The 19,873-nt window shown below is 39.8% G+C and overlaps 1 protein-coding gene and 1 long non-coding RNA gene across 5 annotated transcripts in view; one reads left to right on the plus strand and one right to left on the minus strand.

Annotated features, from left to right (window-relative positions):
* The window catches only part of hacd1 (3-hydroxyacyl-CoA dehydratase 1), an 84,491-nt gene that overhangs the window by 13,846 nt on the left and 50,772 nt on the right, over nucleotides 1-19,873 (plus strand). For 3 of the 4 annotated variants that reach the window (XM_058780696.1, XM_058780695.1, XM_058780698.1), the window contains exon 7: nucleotides 9,382-10,812. The exons of the other annotated variant lie outside the window; for it this stretch is intronic. In XM_058780696.1, the coding sequence (XP_058636679.1) occupies nucleotides 9,382-9,464 (83 nt within the window). In that variant the 3' untranslated portion in view covers nucleotides 9,465-10,812. Of the gene's footprint in view, nucleotides 1-9,381; nucleotides 10,813-19,873 lie in introns of those variants that run through there. 4 annotated transcript variants of the gene reach the window in all.
* Nucleotides 10,543-12,670, minus strand: LOC131543399 (uncharacterized). The gene is made up of 2 exons (XR_009271901.1): nucleotides 12,354-12,670; nucleotides 10,543-12,173 (listed from the first exon to the last, which is right to left on the minus strand). It is a non-coding gene; the product is annotated as an uncharacterized LOC131543399 (long non-coding RNA).

Below are 19,873 nucleotides of genomic sequence, written 5' to 3' on the forward strand. Positions count from 1 at the left end.
AATAAATTATATACTGTACAGAAAGCAAGCATTCCCCATAGGCGTAAATCCCGGGGGGGACGGGGGGGACAGGACCCCCCCATCTGATATTGTCCCCTCTAAACATATCATTACAAGCGACCCTGCGTATTAAAAATAATATAATGGATATACAGGTGCTGGTCATATAATTAGAATATCATCAAAAAGTTGATTTCACTAATTCCATTCAAAAAGTGAAACTTGTATATTATATTCATTCATTACACACAGACTGATATATTTCAAATGTTTATTTCTTTTAATTTTGATGATTATAATGGACAACTAAGGAAAATCCCAAATTCCCAGAAAATTAGAATATTACTTAAGACCAATACAAAGAAAACATTTTTAGAAATCTTGGCCAACTGAAAAGTATGAGCATGTACAGCACTCAATACTTAGTTGGGGCTCCTTTTGCCTGAATTACTGCAGCAATGCGGCGTGGCATGGAGTCGATCAGTCTGTGGCACTGCTCAGGTGTTATGAGAGCCCAGGTTGCTCGGATAGTGGCCTTCAGCTCTTCTGCATTGTTGGGTCTGGCATGTCGGATCTTCCTCTTCACAATACCCCATAGATTTTCTATGGTGTTAAGGTCAGGCGTGTTGCTGGCCAATTAAGAACAGGGATACCATGGTCCTTAAACCAGATACTGGTTGCTTTGGCACTGTGTGCAGGTGCCAAGTCCTGTTGGAAAATGAAATCTGCATCTCCATAAAGTTGGTCAGCAGCAGGAAGCATGAAGTGCTCTAAAACTTCCTGGTATACGGCTGCGTTGACCTTGGGCCTCAGAAAACACAGTGGACCAACACCAGCAGATGAAATGGCACCCCAAACCATCACTGACTGTGGAAACTTTACACTGGACCTCAAGCAACGTGGATTGTGTGCCTCTCCTCTCTTCCTCCTGACTCTGGGACCCTGATTTCCAAAGGAAATGCAAAATTTACTTTCATCAGAGAACATAACTTTGACCACTCAGCAGCAGTCCAGCTCTTTTTGTCTTTAGCCCAGGCAAGACGCTTCTGACGCTGTCTGTTGTTCAAGAGTGGCTTGACACAAGGAATGCAACAGCTGAAACCCATGTCTTGAATACGTCTGTGCATAGTGGTTCTTGAAGCACTGACTCCAGCTGCAGTCCGCTCTTTGTGAATCTCCCCCACATTTTTGAATGGGTTTTGTTTCACAATCCTCTCCAAGGTGCGGTTATCCCTATTGCTTGTACACTTTTTCTACCACATCTTTTCCTTCCCTTCGCCTCTCTATTAACACTAGAAGCGCCAGAATTCCAAAACTACTAGAACAGCCGTGAGCGGTCATTTTGACCGCTATATTATAAACTCTGTAATCTCTAAATAAATTGCCCAAATGAGAGATTAATGTATTAACTGTGTTAGGATATCTTTAAAAAAAAACAAATAACACCGACATGTAGACTTTTTATTTAGTTAAAAATTATAATTATAAATTTAGAAATATTCGCATCATTTCATAGTAAAATGTAATTGCATATTCAGTATTTCTCTGTATTTATTTTACATAACTCAGAACAACAAAATAACATTTAAAATGATCTATTTGATTATGATTTTTTTTTTTACAACATTTATGATACATTATAACACAGAACATAAGCTGGAAACAAGCAGCTCTAAAGTTAAAAAGAGTCACGAACGAAGTTTGGAACCATAAAACAATTACGCTACAAATTTTATATTAAATAAATATATCTATATCATGCTCGGCTATTTAAGATTCACAGTCAACACAAGTTACTCCTGTTCTTCTCGCACAATTTCCACACACGGGTTTGTGGCATTTGCAACAGGTGTCAGCGTTTTATTTTGTTTGCAGATTCTCCGCACCTGGCACTGTCTCCGTTTGGTGTCAGTTGCGGGGTTGATTGTGCTTTTGGTTGGGACCTTGTGTCAACTGCGATGCTGCCATTTTTAAAAGGCAATAATAATTTGTAGTCCAAGAATTTGTATTTATAATCAAATGAGCGTATGCTAATAGTACTGGAGACGCTGACAGAGACAATAAACCGCGGGAAAGAACAATAGAATCACGCGAGATTTAAAGCGGTCAATATGACCGTTATGGCTTTAATAGGTAGAAATGCTCATTTTTTGTGCCTTTTATGTAATTTATATAAAATCTATTGTAAGTAAAAATAGAAACACTTTTAGGAAAAGTCACAAACCAGCAAGATTGTATTTTTTTATTCAACAAAGTTATTGTACATATACATTTCAAAACGGTCATTTTGACCATCATGGCAGTTCTAGTGTTAATGTGCTTGGACACAGAGTTCTGTGAACAACCAGCCTCTTTTGCAATGACCTTTTGTGTCTTGCCCTCCTTGTGCATCGTGTCAATGATCGTCTTTTGGACAACTGTCAAGTCAGCAGTCTTCCCCATGATTGTGTAGCCTACAGAACTAGACTGAGAGACCATTTAAAGGCCTTTGCAGGTGTTTTGAGTTAATTAGCTGATTAGAGTGTGGCACCAGGTGTCTTCAATATTGAACCTTTTCACAATATTCTAATTTTCTGAGATATTGAATTTGGGATTTTCCTTAGTTGTCAGTTATAATCATCAAAATTAAAAGAAATAAATATTTGAAATATATCAGTCTGTGTGTAATGAATGAATATAATATACAAGTTTCACTTTTTGAATGGAATTAGTGAAATAAATATTGTAGACCTACCTATGTGTTGGGTTTTGCTCAATATGATGTTAAGTGGCAAATCAGTCAGTGGGCTTAATGCGGCTGAATATCTAAAGAGACGTACTCGGTTTCAGACGAAACCTAAAATACTATGGATGACGCAAAATAATAATTATAATATGACCATGTGGTGAACCATATGAACTGAACTCATATTTAAACACGGTCCATGCTATGAACACATGCTGTGTACGCATAGCTATCCTTACAAGTACAATTTTGGCTGTATTATTTGTGTCCCCTTCAAAAATTGCATGTTTATTGTCCCCTCCCCCTCCCCCTCGAGAAAGCCAACTTACTGAAATCCGATTTAAACTTAATAATAATATTATTCTTTTTCTGAGACCAAAATTTCTGACTCTAACTGCTCCTAGAGCTTTAACTCTACAAACTCAGCCCAATCTATCCATCTATCTATATATCATCTGACTATTTCTATCTATCTGTCTATCTATCATCTGATTATTTCTTTCTATCTATCTATCTATCTATCTATCATCTGACTATTTCTATCTATCTATCAATCTATCATCTGACTATTAACATGCTAGCGACATGCTAGTAACTTGGTAATAATGCTAGCAACATGCTAGTCACTTGCGGATCGTGCTAGTGACATGCTAATCATGCTATAAACATGCTAGCGACATGCTAGTCACTTGCTAATCATGCTAGAAACATGCTAGTCACTTGCTAGTCATGCTAGCAGTAGGCTAGTAACATGCTAATCATGCTAGTAACATGCTAATCATGCTAACGACATGCTAGTAACTTGCTAATCATGCTAACAACCGCAGAGCAACACCCTAGCAACCACCCCGGGTACCCTAGCAACCGCATAGCAACACCTTAGCAACCATCCCAAGTACCCTAGCAACACCTAAGCAACCACCCCGGGAACCTTAGCAACCGCATAGCAACACCCTAGCAACCACCCCATGTACCCTAGCAACTGCATAGCAACACCTTAGCAACCACTCCAGGTACCCTAGCAACCACATAGCAAAACCTTAGCAACCACCCCAGGTACCCTAGCAACACCATCTGACTCTATCTAATATTTCTATCTACCTATCTATCTACCTAATATTCCTATCTATCTTCTTTATTTAAATTTCAGACTTCTTCAAATGAACACCTTTAAACTGCAAGCTTTTAAAACTACATTTAATAGGTCAGACTTTCTTAAGCCAACTTCAAAGTTTGTTTACAAACTTTTTTATCTAGTTATTAGTGGTGCTTGCCAAAGGCAAGGCATCACTATTGTTATCTTGCATACTTATTATTATTAGTGGTCCTTGCCAAAGGCAAGGCATCACTATTGTTCTCTTGCATACTTATTCTTCTTCTTCTTCTTCTGGACAAAACTTCGGTTCGCTACTCCTCCTGCACTGTTCGTCACAGACCCATGAATGAGGCGTCAAATCGTGCGGCTTATTGAGGAATGGTGTGCTATATCTTTTATAAGCAATTGGGCGTACGATAATCGTACAGTGGGCGAAAAATCGGCCGAAAAATCCCATAGACTTAACATTACGGCCAACTTTGACGAGTCATAGCTCAGAGCGAGAATTTCGTAGAAACATATGAATCACCACATTTAGAGATGTTATCAAGCTGTGCGAGAACATACCCCGCAATGGGGTATAAGTTGTACCCCTGGGGCACAAGAGCGCCCCAAAATTGCCCCATTGACATACTATGGTGAGGGACGGCCCATTAAACAGCACACGTTATTCCTACTATGGTAATTTACATAGGAATTTTGCATTAAACATAACTCTGCATCACAATATCATAGAGACATGGGGGTGGGCTCATTTTACTCAGCCAACCAATCAGACTCTCAGGATCATTATGAAGCTATCAAGCCACGCCCTAGCAACCATTTATAGCACCCTAGCAACTGATCCCATAGACTGCCATGTTAAAAGCCCAGATGGATATCTTCGGATTACAGTGGCATAGAGACATGGGGGTGGGCTCATTTGACTCGGGGCAGCAATCAGCCAATCATGTCTCATTGTCTTTCGGATGTCTCATTGTCTTTCGGGATGAGACATTAAACCGAGTTCCTGACTCTCTGTGGTCATTAAAAATCCCATGACACTCATCGTAAAGAGTAGGGGTGTAACCCCGGTGTCCTGGCCAAATTCCCGCCACTGGCCTTTGTCAATCATGGCCTCCTAATAATCCCCATCCACTTGATTGGCTCTATCTCTCTCTCCTCTCCACCTGTAGCTGGTGTGTGGTGAGCGCACTGGCGCCGTTGTCCCGTGGCTGCCGTCGCATCATCCAAGTGGATGCTGCACACTGGTGGTGGTTGAGGAGAGACCCCCCCACATGATTGTAAAGCGCTTTGGGTGTATAGCAATACACAATGAAAGCGCTATATAAATGCGTCGTCAGTAAAGAATCATGAATCACCATAGACACTTCCTAGCCACTCCCTAGCAACCAATGTCGAGTACCCTAGCAACCCAAACAGGCCAATCTTCAAATCTGAATGTCATCGAGACATGGGGGTTGGTTTATATTATTCATACTGGCAAACAGCCTTTGGAGTATCATCATTGGCAGCTGCCAAGCCACTTCCTAACAACCAAACAGAGTACCCTAGCAACCATTATTTATCAAGTCCTATATCTTTGCATCAGAATGTCGTATAGACTTGGGAGTTGGTTCTTTTGACTCATGCTAACAAATATGACTTCCAAACATGCTACACATGCTAGCAGTGAATAGCTACATGCTAATAGTGATTAGCTAAGTGCTAATTCAAACTAAGAACTCTATAAAACTCCATCGTAACAATTAGTGACAACTAGTAACTGCCTAGCAACACCCTAGCAACCACCCCAGGTACCCTAGCAACCAACCCAAGTACCCTAGCAACTGCCTAGCAACACCCTAGCAACCACCCCAGGTACCCTAGCAACCAACCCAAGTACCCTAGCAACTGCCTAGCAACACCCTAGCAACCACCCCAGGTACCCTAGCAACCACTCCAAGTACCCTAGCAACCGCATAGCAACTCCTTAGCAACAAACCCAAGGACCCTAGCAACCGCATAGCAACTCCTTAGCAACCACCCCGGGTACCTTAGCAACCTCATAGCAACCGAGGGGCGAGTTTTGCCACTGCAAGCACCACTCACATTTCTTAAGGAAATGTACAGTCTAGTTATTATTCTGCTTCTTCTTCTGGACAAAACTTTGGTTCGCTACTCCTCCCGCACCGTTTGTCACAGACCCATGAATGAGGTGTCAAATCGACCGGCTCATTGAGGAGAGGTGTGCTATATCTTTTCTAAGCGATTGGATCTACAATGTTCGCACAGCGGATGAAAAAGAGGGCAAAAAAGTCCCAAAAAAATCCCATTGACTTACAATGGCGGAATGTTCATGAATTTGAATCTCAACTGTCACTTTCTCACACACACACACACACGCAGGCCCTTAGGAACCCATTCTCTCTCTCTCTCTCTCTCTCTCTCTGTAACTCACACACACTCATTTGACTCAAATTTTAAGTAACCAATAAGTAATGACTTATGATCTTCATGGCCACACCCTAGCAACCACTTACAGCACCCTAGCAACCACCCCATAGACCTCCATTGAAAACAGATCAAAAGGGATATCTTTGGATAGAAGTGTCATATAAACATGCAGGTTTTGCTCTTTTGACTCGTGATCGCAAACAGGACTTCCTTCATGCATGCTACACATGCTAGCAATGAATAGCTACACGCTAATAGCTAAGTGTTAAATTAGGCTAAGAACATACTAAGACAAAACTTTGGCGCACTACTCCTCCTGCACCTTTTGTTGTAGACCCATGAATGAGATGTCAAATCATGCGACATATTGAGGAGAGGTGTACTATATCTTTTATAAGTAACTGAGTGTACGATGTTCGTCTGGTGGACGAAAAAATTTGGGCAAAAAAGTCTCATAGACTTAACCCTTTAGGCGCCAGGGTTTTTTTTTAAAAATGCTGGATTTTGACATCAAGATTTCAAAAGCTTGTAGCTTGAAAGGGTTTAAAGATAGAGATCTACTGTAAATTAGAAAAATGTTGGGCATGACCTAAAGTTTATGTGGGGTGTAAATATACTCATCTAATTTGCATATTATGATGTCATCAGGGGGCGGTCCTCTTGAATTTCATAATATTCAGGAAATAGTAGATATTGAATTGATATTTGAACTTATTTGCATGTTTTTTTTAGTTTTTTTTTTGTCTTTTTATCCTCATTCCACATGATCAGGAAAAGAGGAAACCAACAATAAAACAGGAGAAAGTAGTAAATTATTACTATATTACTGTGCCATAGTAAAATACATGTGCCTATTTTTTTTATCAGTTGACCAGCTATCTGCCCAATCAGGTATCTAGGTGACAGTTTATAGTTCTTGAGAGTATGTACCTCTCATTGCATGGCACAGCGCACAGACCTGCCCCTCACTGACTGCACCTGTACTGTCTGCCGGCGGCCCTTTGAGCGCGCGCGATCAGAAAAAAAGTCGCAGTCTGGCCGACCATCAGCAACGCGATGCCTCTCCTATGGACACTAAGACCACGTCCACCCCTGCCACCCTCATCCCCGTTGGGCAAGGCTCGAAATTATCACTTGATGGTGCTTTGTGAACACTCTCGCCATTTACGGCGGCGCCATTGCGCATGCAAAGATGTACCAGGAGATGCGCGATCATTAGACGGCCGATCGTCATTTCCAAAGGCAAATATTCCCCTTCGGAGTCAGAACAGGCGAATAACATTTGCAACACGTCCTCACAGTACAACTTTTTATTAGCCATTTGGCGATTTTCTCTCACAAATCTCACAATTTACTCAGACGCTAAGAACTGAACTGCTTCCGCATCAATGACACGATAGCTCACTTGCTCTGCTATTTCCTCGAACAATTTTGGTCTAGAATCGAAGTACTACATGTCTGCCATCTAGTGGTAGGGAATACAAATGAGATACTACACCATATTAGGAACTACAGTCTGTTTAATGAAGTATGACGTCTTGTCGCAATTTTGCGACTTTGGCGCTTAGAGGGTTAACATTGGCACAGAACTAGTGAGATTATATCTTTGGATCAGGAGGTCACAGAGACTTGGGGGAGGGAAAATTTGACTCGGCCTGTCAAGCAGCCAATAAGTACTGACACGACAACTTCATAGCTATGCCCTAACAACCACTTACAGCACCCTAGCAACCGTAAAAGTACATTAACAAACCATTTTTCAGCACCAAAACACTGTAGAAACATGGGGTAGGGCTCTGTTGATTCAGACTGTCAAATAGTCTTTAAATATCCTTCCATAAACTGTATAGCACACCATAGCAACCATTTAGAGTACCTTAGCAACTGAACAAACACATGAATAATCAATTTCCCAGCACCAGAAAGTGGTATAGATATGGGGGTGGCCTCTTTTGTTTGGGCTGAAAAACCAGTCTGTAAGTATTACCATGACGACTGTGCAGCTACACCCTAGCAACCACAGAGAACCCTAGAAACCGTATAGCAACATAAAGAAGCCATATCTCAGCTCCACAACATCATACAGACATGGGAGTTGGCTCTCTACAATCGCGCAGAATACTGTAGTATCTGCCCAGCGCCGAGTTTTGCCACGGCAAGCACCACTCACATTTTCTTCAGGAAATGTACGTTCTAGTTATTATTATTCTTCTTAGACTAAATTTCTGAATGCATCTCCTCCTAGAGATTTCAAGCTAGAATCACCAAACTCAGCCCAGCTGTTCAGACTGATCTCACTTAGTGTGCTATATCTTTTCTAACTGATTGGACTTATAGTTTTCATAAAACTGAAGATTAAAAATCATAAAATCCCATTGATTTACAATTACAGAATGTTCAAATGAGCCAAGACAATTCAAACTCCAACTGTCAAAATACAAATTTTAAACTCCCAGAATCCTTTGAGACTCAATCATTCTTCCCTTCTATGTACTATTTCTAATCCATTCAAACTCATCTAATATTTCTAATCTTTCCATCTATCCTAGCAACATACTAACCATGCTAGAAACATGCTAGCGACATGCTAGTCACATGCTAATCATGCTAGCAACATGCTAGTAGCATGCTAATCATGTTAGAAACATGCTAATCATGTTAGAAACATGCTAGCAGCATGCTAGTCACTTGCTAATCATGCTAGCAACATGCTAATCATGTTAGAAACATGCTAGCGTCATGCTAGTCACTTGCTAATCATGCTAGAAACATGCTAGCAACATCCTAGTCACTTGCTAATCATGCTAGTAACATGCTATCAACCTTTTTCTGGTTTTTACCTTTTAAAAACTAGTAAATGAACACTTATCTAGCCTATTTCAAACTGAAAACTTCAAGCTTTCACAACTGCTTTAAACATTCAGGCTAGGCTTTCTCAGGCCAACCTAAAGTTTGTCTCGACAAACTTTTTTTATCTAGTTGCTTTTTGCAATAGTTTAATTTTAGTGTATAATAACTTGTGGGATGGTGTTAAAGCTTTGGAAATTTAGGCTGATGAAACAGCCTGATTATAATGGTTTGTTAAAGATATTTTACTTTACTTTTTTGTCTGTTTCTCTTTTAGTGTTTCCTCAGCTGTACTTCCACATGCTACGTCAGAGGAGGAGGGTACTTCATGGAGAAATCATAGTAGAGAAAGATGAGTAGAAAGACACCACTACAAAAAAAAAAAAAAAAGAAAAAAAAGGTAGCCATCAGTTATTTAAGAAAAGTTTCTGCCTCAGTTTATGGTCAAAATAAGAAGCTGAAAATATTAAATACAAATAAGTTCTACCATTATTAGTTGCAATATATATTCTTAGTAGAATTTTTCCTAAGGTTCACCACCCTTTCCAGCCGTGTTTTATTTCACGAGGTTGGAATGACTACAATCATTCAAAGGAGATATGAACCAATGGACACCCCAGTGTTATAGGTAATCACAGGTCTGCACCCCTTAACAATTTTCATAACCAGTGGAGATGCCCCATCTGTTTTGAAAAAGAGTCACCGACTGGGATCTGGCTTTACAAACAATTATCTATACCTAGGGTGATTTGGACTAAACTGGGATTTGTGTAATTACAGAGATAATATGGTAAACCAATCTGCAAATTCTAGGTCTTCCCTTGTTTTTTGTTTTTTTTCTTCCTCATTTATGTTCTTGGACTGATTAGGGATTAAGTGATTTATATTACTATATCTTACCTTCTCCATCTGAATAGTTAAGGTGGTGTTACAATTGACAGCAAAATTGCAAACTAGCTATGGAGAGATGTAACTACATGAAACGTGATAAAGCAACAAGTGATAATATCTCGCCCATGTTTTTTTTTTTTGTTTGTTTTGTTTTTGTTTTGTCCAAACCAGCTGAGACTGTGAAAAGCAACAGAACATTTTGACCATTGATCGGTTTCTAGTTTTGGGATGTCACTCATTAGTCTCATTAGTCCAAAATCCCACTCCTCGTATATAATACACATCAAATATGGGTGTGACTTTGTCCTAACATTTAGAAGTTTCACAGAAGTTTGGACAGAAACTTACTTGTAACTTTCTTTGTTGGGATATATTTTTTTACATTTCAGTATGCACTATGATTATATGTGTTGCTTCAGTGTTTACAATCCAAACTAGAGTAAATAAACTGGAAAAAGTTTGTACAGGTAGTGCTATAGAATAATAATAATCTTAGATTGGTTAGATATTTGTTGCTAAAACCTTAACTATCAGACCTTCTGTGTTGTTTAATTTTTTTTTTTTTTTTTTTTTGTAAGAAACTTGTGTTCACATGCTCTGTTTTTGAGTAGATTATCTCTCTACGGTGCTACAATATTTAATTCTTCCGTGCAGCTGAGTAGATATCATTAAATAGAATTGTGAAGTCTTCAAACCAACATTTTCATGTTATTTAATTGAATACCTGGAAACTGAACTGAATGAATAAAGATCTTGTGAAAAAAAAAAATGAATGGAAAAAAGAAAGTGAAAGAAACAATAAAACAAATTGACAATATGAACTTGGGCATTGTTCTCATTGATAAATGTTTAGACTGTAAGCACTCTCAAAGAATAGAGCTTTATTTGTTAAGTTCATAATATTGAACGCATTAAATGTATTAAAATGTCAGGCATTGAAAATAAATTGTATTATCCTGAAGAGGAAATTTGTCGGTAACGCTTTAGATTACAACCCGCAAAGAACTACGCAAGTATACTGAATTTACAGTGTACGTTTCTGCAATTATAGTGTACCTATAAAGAACATACGTGTAGGTATAAGGGAACAATATGTTACGTTTGGGTAATAAGGGGGTAACAACCAGATATGCAACCTGCAAAGAACTGCATAAGTAAACTGAAGTTGCTGCGTAACGTTTTTGTAATTATAGTGTAGGTATAGGGGAATAATATGCAACGTTTGGGGAATAACGGGTTAACAACCTGTAACATTACAAATCATTTATACTGTAAGTATTTTGAAACTAAGGGGTACCTATTCTAATATATCATGGTATGGCCTAAACAATAATCTTATGTTTAGGAGTGATTTAGAAAGATAATATTCTTTGTATAGTTTTATACTGGTATTTTATTATAGGCCTGGGTATTTTTAACCATTCTGTTATTAAAGGAAACATGATGATTACTGAACAACAAAATTGGACATCTAGTGAAATGAGTTAATAATTCACAAGTCAGCTTACCTTATGAAAGCTTATTCGCCAATCTCACACCAGCAACTTTGTTATGTCCCAGATGTAAGGGTCTAGGGTAAGGGAGTAACAGAGAAAAGAAAACAAAACTGGTTGGGGTGAGTGAGTACCAGTACCATGCCAAGCAGAACAGACACGTCAAATTCAAAAGTTTTAGTCAAATTCAAGTGTTTTATTTACAGAATTTCCAAATGACAAAATAAAATAGGAAGCAAAATAGACTTCAGGAGGGGGAAAGGCCAAAACAACAAACAAAAGGACCCTCTGACTAGTTAGGGAGTAAAACTGTCTAAACTGACAAAACAAAATAAAATTAACAACAGAAAATGTACACTAACTCTCTAAGCAAAAACAAGAGAAAAAGATTCACAGAAATAAAATGGCACCCACCTCCCTACGGCTTCCAACACAGAGAGACGCATAGTGCAACAACAACGCTAATTACTTATTTAGAAGGCTAAAATAAGCCATAGCTTGAGTAAGTTACACAGTATCAATCTCTGACAAAACCACTAGAACAACACAAGGCAGGCGAGAGGTACAGCACTCTGGAAGTCAAGCTTCAGTGTGGTAGGTATGTTGAACAGCTTTTGAGCTTGCAGCGTCTGCACAGTAACGAGCGGCAGGTGCGAGCGATCACCTTCCTCTCCTCCGCACCTGACTGAACAGCAGTGACACACGGAAAGACACAGAAAGAGAGAGAAAGATAGCATAGAAGTACGTAGCATCCAACAGTACTATATAAATAAACATGGAACGTAACAACTTCACAACACCACTATCACTAAATAAATTTGCATGATATACCATCAAGGTTCAATGCAGCTTAAAACAAGCTTACCTCTTTCCAGCTGTTCGCAGAAAAAAAAAATGCATGACACAACATTTGTATTTCAGTGGATGTATACTGTGATGTTTGTATAGCATAAATAAATAAAAATAAAGGATTTAGTTTGGCCATCAAACAATTAAAGTAAAACTAGTGCAATATTTGGTAACACTTTATATTAGGTGGCCTTAACTACTATGTACTTACATCAAAAATTAAGTGCTATGTACTTATTGTATTGCAAAACACTTTTACTGCTATTGAGGTGTTATATGGGTATTTTTAGGGTCAGGTTTGGTGGTGTGGGTAGGTTTAAGGGTGGGTTAAGGTGTAAGGGATGGGTCAACAGAGTAATTATAAATGTAACTAGATAAAAAAAAGTTTGTCGAGACAAACTTTAAGTTGGCTTGAGAAAGCTGGACCAGAAAGTTTGAAAAGTTTTTAAAAAGTTTAAGTTTAAAAAGTTTAAGTTTGAAAAATGTTAAAAGTTTTAAGTTTGATGGGTTTCAGTCTGAAATAGTTGTAAGTTTAAAGTAGTTTTAAAAGCTTAAAGTTTGATACATAGATAGATAGATAGATAGATCGAGTCAGATTATAGATAGATAGATAGATAGATAGATAGATAGATAGATAGATTCTAAGGACCTCAGAGTGCTTGCTAGAGTACTTAGAATGGTTGCTATGATGGTTGCTAGGGTGTTGCTATGTGGTTGCTAAGGTGTTGCTATGCGGTTGCTAAGGTTCCCAGGGCAGTTGCTAGGGTGTTGCTATGCGGTTGCTAAGGTACCCAAAGTGGTTGTTAGGGTGTTGCTATGCAGTTTCTAAGGTACCAAGGCTGGTTGCTAGGGTCTTGCTATGCGGTTGCTATGGTACTCAGGGTGGTTGCTAGGGTGTTGCTAGGGTACCCAGGTGGTTGCTAAGGTGTTGCTATGCGGTTGCTAGGGTACTCGTAGTGGTTGCTAAGGTGTTGCTATGCGGTTGCTAGGGTACCCGGGGTGGTTGCTAAGGTGTTGCTATGCGGTTGCTAGGGTACCCGGAGTGGTTGCTAAGGTGTTGCTATGCGGTTGCTAGGTTACCCGGGGTGGTTGCTAGGGTGTTACTAGAATGTTGTTAGCATGATTAGCAAGTGACTAGCATGTTGCTAGCATGATTAGCATGCTTCTAGCATGATTAGCAAGTGACTAGCATGTCGTTAGCATGATTAGCAAGTGACTAGCATGTTGCTAGCATGTTTCTAGCATGATTAGCATGTTACTAGCATGATTAGCATGTTGCTAGCATGTTTGTAGCATGATTAGCATGCTACTAGCATGATTAGCAAGTGACTAGCATGTCGCTAGCATGCTTTTTAACATGATTAGCATGCTACTAGCATGTTTCTAGCATGATTAGCATGCCACTGGCATGTCACTAGCATGTTTCTAGCATGATTAGGATGTTTCTAGCATGATTAGCAAGTTACTAGCATGTCACTAGCATGTTTCTAGCATGATTAGCAAGTGACTAGCTTGTCATTAGCATGATTAGCATTTCGCTAGGATAGAGAGAGAGAGATAGAGAGAGAGAGAGAGAGAGAGAGAGATAGATGAGTTTGAATGGGTTAGAAATAGTACATAGAAGGGAAGTCTGATTGAGTCTAATGGGCTTCAGTGTGTTTAGATTTAAATTTTGACAGTTGGAGTTTGAATAGTCTTGGCTCATCTGAACATTCCGTCAATGTAAATCTATGGGATTTGTATGATTTTTTTATCTTCAGTTTTATGAAAACCATAAATCTGATCAGTTAGAAAAGATATAGCACACCCGGCGAGATCAGTCTGAAGATCTGGGCTGAGTTTGGAGTCTGTAGAGTTAAAGCTCTAGGAGGAGTAGCAGTCAGAAATTTAGTCTCAGAAGAAAAATAATAACTAGAATGTACATTTCCTGAAGAAAATGTGAGTGGTGCTTGCAGTGGCAAAACTCGGCGCTGGGCAGATACTACATTGTTCTGCGCGATTGTAGAGAGCCAACTCCCATGTCTGTATGATGTTCTGGAGCTGAGATATGGCTTCTTTATGTTGCTATACGGTTGCTAGGGTGTAGCTGCACAGTCGCCATGGTGATACTTACAGACTGGTTTTTCAGCCCGAACAAAAGAGGCCACGCTGATATCTATACCACTTTCTGGTGCTGAGAAATTGCTTATTCATGAGTTTGTTCAGTTGCTAAGGTACTCTAAATGGTAGCTATGGTGTGGCCATACAGTTTAGATAGATAGATGAGTTTGATGGGATGGTATTTAAAGACTATTTGACAGTCTGAATCCACTGAGCCCAACGCCATGTTTCTACGATGTTTTGATGCTGAAAAATTGTTTGTAATGTCCTTTTACGGTTGCTAGGGTGCTTTAAGAGGTTGCTAGGGCATAGCTACGAAGTTGTCATGTCAGTACTTATTGGCTGCTTGATAGGCCAAGTCAAATGAGCCCTCCCCAAGTCTCTGTGACCTCCTGATCCAAAGATATAATCTCACTAATTTTGTGCCAATGTTAAGTCTATGGGACTTTTTCGCTCAAATTTTTTCATCCACCAGACGAACATCGTACACTCAATTACTTATAAAAGATATAGCACACCTCTATAACTGGGTGGTTACTATCGTGTTGCTAAGTGGTTGGTAGTTGTCACACATCATTACTATGTAGATTTATAGAGTTATTCGTATGTTCTTAGCCTGATTTAACACTTTGCCAATCACTTTTAGCATGTAGCTATTCACTGCTAGCATGTGTAGCATTCATAAGGAAAGTCCAGTTTGCGATCACGAGTCAAAAGAGCAAAACCTGCATGTTTATATGACACTTTTATCCAAAGATATCCTTTTTGATCTGTTTTCAATGGAGGTCTATGGGTGGTTGCTAGGGTGCTGTAAGTGGTTGCTAGGGTGTGGCTATGAAGGTCATAGGTCATTACTTATTGGTTTCTTAAAAGATGAGTCAACTGAGTGTGTGTGAGTTACAGAGAGAGAGAGAGAAGGGGTTCCTAAGGGCCTGCGTGTGTGTGTGTGTGTGAGAAAGTGACAGTTGAGATTCAAATTCACGAACATTCCACCATTGTAAGTCAATGGGATTTTTTGCCCACTTTTTCGTCCGCTGTGTGAACATCGTAGGTCCGATTGCTTAAAAAAGATATAGCCCACATCTCCTCAATAAGCCGGTCGATTTGACACCTCTTTCATGGGTCTGTGACAAACGGTGCAGGAGGAGTAGCGAATCAAAATTTTTGTCCAGAAGAAGAATAAGAAGAAGCAGAATAATAAGTATGCAAGATAACAATAGTGATGCCTTGCCTTTGGCAAGCACCACTAATAATAATAATAAGTATGCAAGAGAATAATAGTGATGCCTTGCCTTTGGCAAGCACCACTAATAAGTATGCAAGATAACAATAGTGATGCCTTGCCTTTGGCAAGCACCACTAACTAGATAGTAAAGTTTGGTTACAAACGTTAAGTTGGCATGAAAAAGCCTAGCCAGAAAGTTTGTAAAAGTTTTAAAAGCTTGAAGTTTGAAGGTTTTCAGTTTGAAGTTGTTTGAAATACGTAAAATAGTTTTAAAGATTAATGTTTGAATGTTTTATAGGTAATACAGTCTATCAGAAGAACAGACAGAAAAACAGATCGCTGGGGTACCTGGGGTGGCTTCTAGGGTGGTTGCTAGGGTTTTTCTAGGTTACCTGGGGTAGTTGCTAGGGTGTTGCTAAGCGGTTGCTAGGGTCCTTGGGGTGGTTGCTAAGGAGTTGCTATGCGGTTGCTAAGGTAGCTGGGGTGGTTGCTATGGTGTTGTTAAGTGGTTGCTAAGGTATCCAGGTCGGTTGCTAGGGTGTTGCTATGTGGTTGGCAGGGTAACCAGGGTGGTTGCTACGGTGTTGCTATGTGGTTGCTATGGCACTCGGGGTGGTTGTTAAGGTGTTGCTAGGAGGTTGCTAAGGTATCTGGGGTGGTTGCTAGGGTGTTGCTATGCGGTTGCTAGGGTAACCGGGGTGGTTGCTAGGTGGTTGCTATGGTACCTGGGGTGGTTGCTAAGGTGTTGCTAGGCCGTTGCTAGGGTAACCGGGGTGGTTGCTAGGGTGTTGCTATGTGGTTGCTATGGCACTCTGGGTGGTTGCTAGGGTGTTGCTAGGCGGTTGCTAGGGCACTCGGGGTGGTTGCTAAGGTGTTGCTAGGCGGTTGCTAGGGTACTTGGGGTGGTTGCTATGCAGTTGCTAAGGTAATATTAATGTGTTGCTAGGTGGTTGCTATGGTACCTGGGTAGGTTGTTAAGGTGTTACTAGCATGTTTGAGCATGATTAGCAAAGTTACCATCATGTATTTAGCATTATTAACATGTTACTAGCATGTTGTTATCATGATTAGGAAGTTACTAGCATTATTAGCATGTCGCTAGGATAGGTAGATAGATTAGAAACATTAGATAGATGAGTTTGAATGAGTTTGAATGGGTTAGAAATAGTACATAGAAGGGAAGCTTGATCGAGTCTCAAAGGATTCTGGGAGTTTAAGTTTAAATTTTGACAGTTGGGGTTTGAATAGTCTTGGCTCATTTGAACATTCCGTCAATGTAAGTCTATGGGATTTTTATGATTTGTAATCTTCATTTTTATGAAAACCATAAGTCTGATCAGTTAGAATAGATATAGCACACACGGCGAGATCAGTCTGAATATCTGGGCTGAGTTTGGAGTTTGTATAGTTAAAGCTCTAGGAGGAGTAGCAGTTAGAAATTTTAGTCTCAGAAAAAGAATAATAATAAGTTTAAATAGGATTTCAGTAAATTGGCTTTCTCAAGCCAACTTAATAACTAGATAGAAAAGTTTGTCGAGACAAACTTATGCATGATATTTAAAGACTATTTGACAGTCTGAATCAACAGAGCCCAACCCAATGTTTCTACGATGTTTTGATGCTGAAAAATTGTTTGTAATGTCCTTTTACGGTTGCTAGGGTGCTTTAAGAGGTTGCTAGGGCATAGCTACGAAGTTGTCATGTCAGTACTTATTGGCTGCTTGATAGGCCAAGTCAAATGAGCCCTCCCCCAAGTCTCTGTGACCTCCTGATCCAAAGATATAATCTCACTAATTTTGTGCCAATGTTAAGTCGATGGGACTTTTTCGCTCAAATTTTTTCATCCACCAGACGAACATCGTACACTCAATTACTTATAAAAGATATAGCACACCTCTATAACTGGGTGGTTACTATCGTGTTGCTAAGTGGTTGGTAGTTGTCACACATCATTACTATCTAGTTTTATAGAGTTATTCGTATGTTCTTAGCCTGATTTAACACTTTGCCAATCACTTTTAGCATGTAGCTATTCACTGCTAGCATGTGTAGCATTCATAAGGAAAGTCCAGTTTGCGATCACGAGTCAAAAGAGCAAAACCTGCATGTTTATATGACACTTTTATCCAAAGATATCCTTTTTGATCTGTTTTCAATGGAGGTCTATCGGGTGGTTGCTAGGGTGCTGTAAGTGGTTGCTAGGGTGTGGCTATGAAGGTCATAGGTCATTACTTATTGGTTTCTTAAAAGATGAGTCAACTGAGTGTGTGTGAGTTACAGAGAGAGAGAGAGAAGGGGTTCCTAAGGGCCTGCGTGTGTGTGTGTGTGTGAGAAAGTGACAGTTGAGATTCAAATTCACGAACATTCCGCCAATGTAAGTCAATGGGATTTTTGTGCCCGCTTTTTCATCCGCTGTGTGAACATCGTAGGTCCGATCGCTTAGAAAAGATATAGCCCACATCTCCTCAATGAGCCGGTCGATTTGACACCTCTTTCATGGGTCTGTGACAAACGGTGCAGGAGGAGTAGCGAACCGAAGTTTTGTCCAGAAGAAGAAGAAGAAGAAGAAGAAGCAGAATAATAACTAGATAGAAAAGTTTGTTGAGACAAACTTTAAGTTGGCTTGAGAAAGACGGACCAGAAAGTTTGAAAAGTTTAAAAAAAGTTTAAGAAGTTTAAAAAGTTTAAGTTTTAAAAATGTTAAAAGTTTTAAGTTTGATGGGTTTCATTCTGAAATAGTTTGAAGTTTAAAGTAGTTTTAAAAGCTTAAAGTTTGATACATAGATAGATAGATAGATAGATAGATAGATAGATACAAGGACCTTAGAGTGGTTGCTATAATGGTTGCTAGGCTAACTTTGCTAGGGTTGCTAGGGTGTTGCTATGGTACCCGGGGTGGTTGTTAAGGTGTTGCTATGCGGTTGCTAAGGTACCTGGGGTGGTTGCTAGGGTGTTGCTAGGTGGTTGCTAGGGTGTTGCTATGCGGTTGCTAGGGTACCCGGGGTGGTTGCTAAGGAGTTGCTATGCGGTTGCTAAGGTACCCAGGGTGGTTGCTAAGGTGTTGCTACGCGGTTGCTAGGGTACCCGGGGTGGTTGCTAGGGTGTTGCTAGGCGGTTGCTAAGGTACCCGGGTTGGTTGCTAGGGTGTTGCTATGCGGTTGCTAGGGTACCCGGGGTGGTTGCTAAGGAGTTGCTATGCGGTTGCTAAGGTACCCAGGGTGGTTGCTAAGGTGTTGCTATGCGGTTGCTAGGGTACCTGGAGTGGTTGATAAGGTGTTACTAGAATGTTGTTAGCATGTTTAGCAAGTGACTAGCATGTAGCTAGCATGATTAACAAGTTGCCAGCATGTTTCTAACATGATTAGCATTGTTTCTAGCATTATTAGCATGTCGTTAGCATGTTTCTAGCATGACTAGCATGCGACTAGCATGTTGCTAGCATTATTAGCAAGTGACTAGCATGTCGCTAGCATGTTTCTAGCATGATTAGCATGCCACTAGCAAGTGACTAGCATGTCGCTAGCATGTTTCTAGCATGATTAGCATGTTGCTAGCATGATTAGCCAGTGACTAGCATGTCGCTAGCATGTTGCTAGCATGATTAGCAAGTCACTAGCATGTTTCTAGCATGATTAGCATGTTACTAGCATGTTGCTAGCATGATTAGCAAGTTACTAGCATGTTTCTAGCATGATTAGCAAGTGACTAGCCTATCATTAGCATTATTAGCATTTCGCTAGGATAGATAGATAGAGAGAGAGATAGATAGATGAGTTTGAATGGGTTAGAAATAGTACATAGAAGGGAAGTCTGATTGAGTCTAATGGGCTTCAGTGTGTTTAGATTTAAATTTTGACAGTTGGAGCTGGCAAGGTCTTGGCTCATCTGAACATTCCGTCAATGTAAGTCTATGGGATTTTTCCCAATTTTATTCGTAATTTTTAAGAAAATCGTAAGTCGGATCAGTTAGAAAAGATATAGCAACTCGAGTCAGACCAGTCTGAAGATCTGGGCTGAGTTTGGAGTCTGTAGAGTTAAAGCTCTAGGAGGAGTTAGAGTTGTAAATTTAGTCTCAGAAGAATAATATTATTATTATTATTATTATTAAGAAGTTTAAATAGGATGTCAGTAAGTTGGCTTTCTCAAGCCAACTTAATAACTAGAATGTACATTTCCTGAAGAAAATGTGAGTGGTGCTTGCAGTGGCAAAA

This window comes from Onychostoma macrolepis, chromosome 07 (assembly GCF_012432095.1).
Source record: "Onychostoma macrolepis isolate SWU-2019 chromosome 07, ASM1243209v1, whole genome shotgun sequence".
Classification (NCBI taxonomy): Eukaryota; Metazoa; Chordata; class Actinopteri; order Cypriniformes; family Cyprinidae; genus Onychostoma; species Onychostoma macrolepis.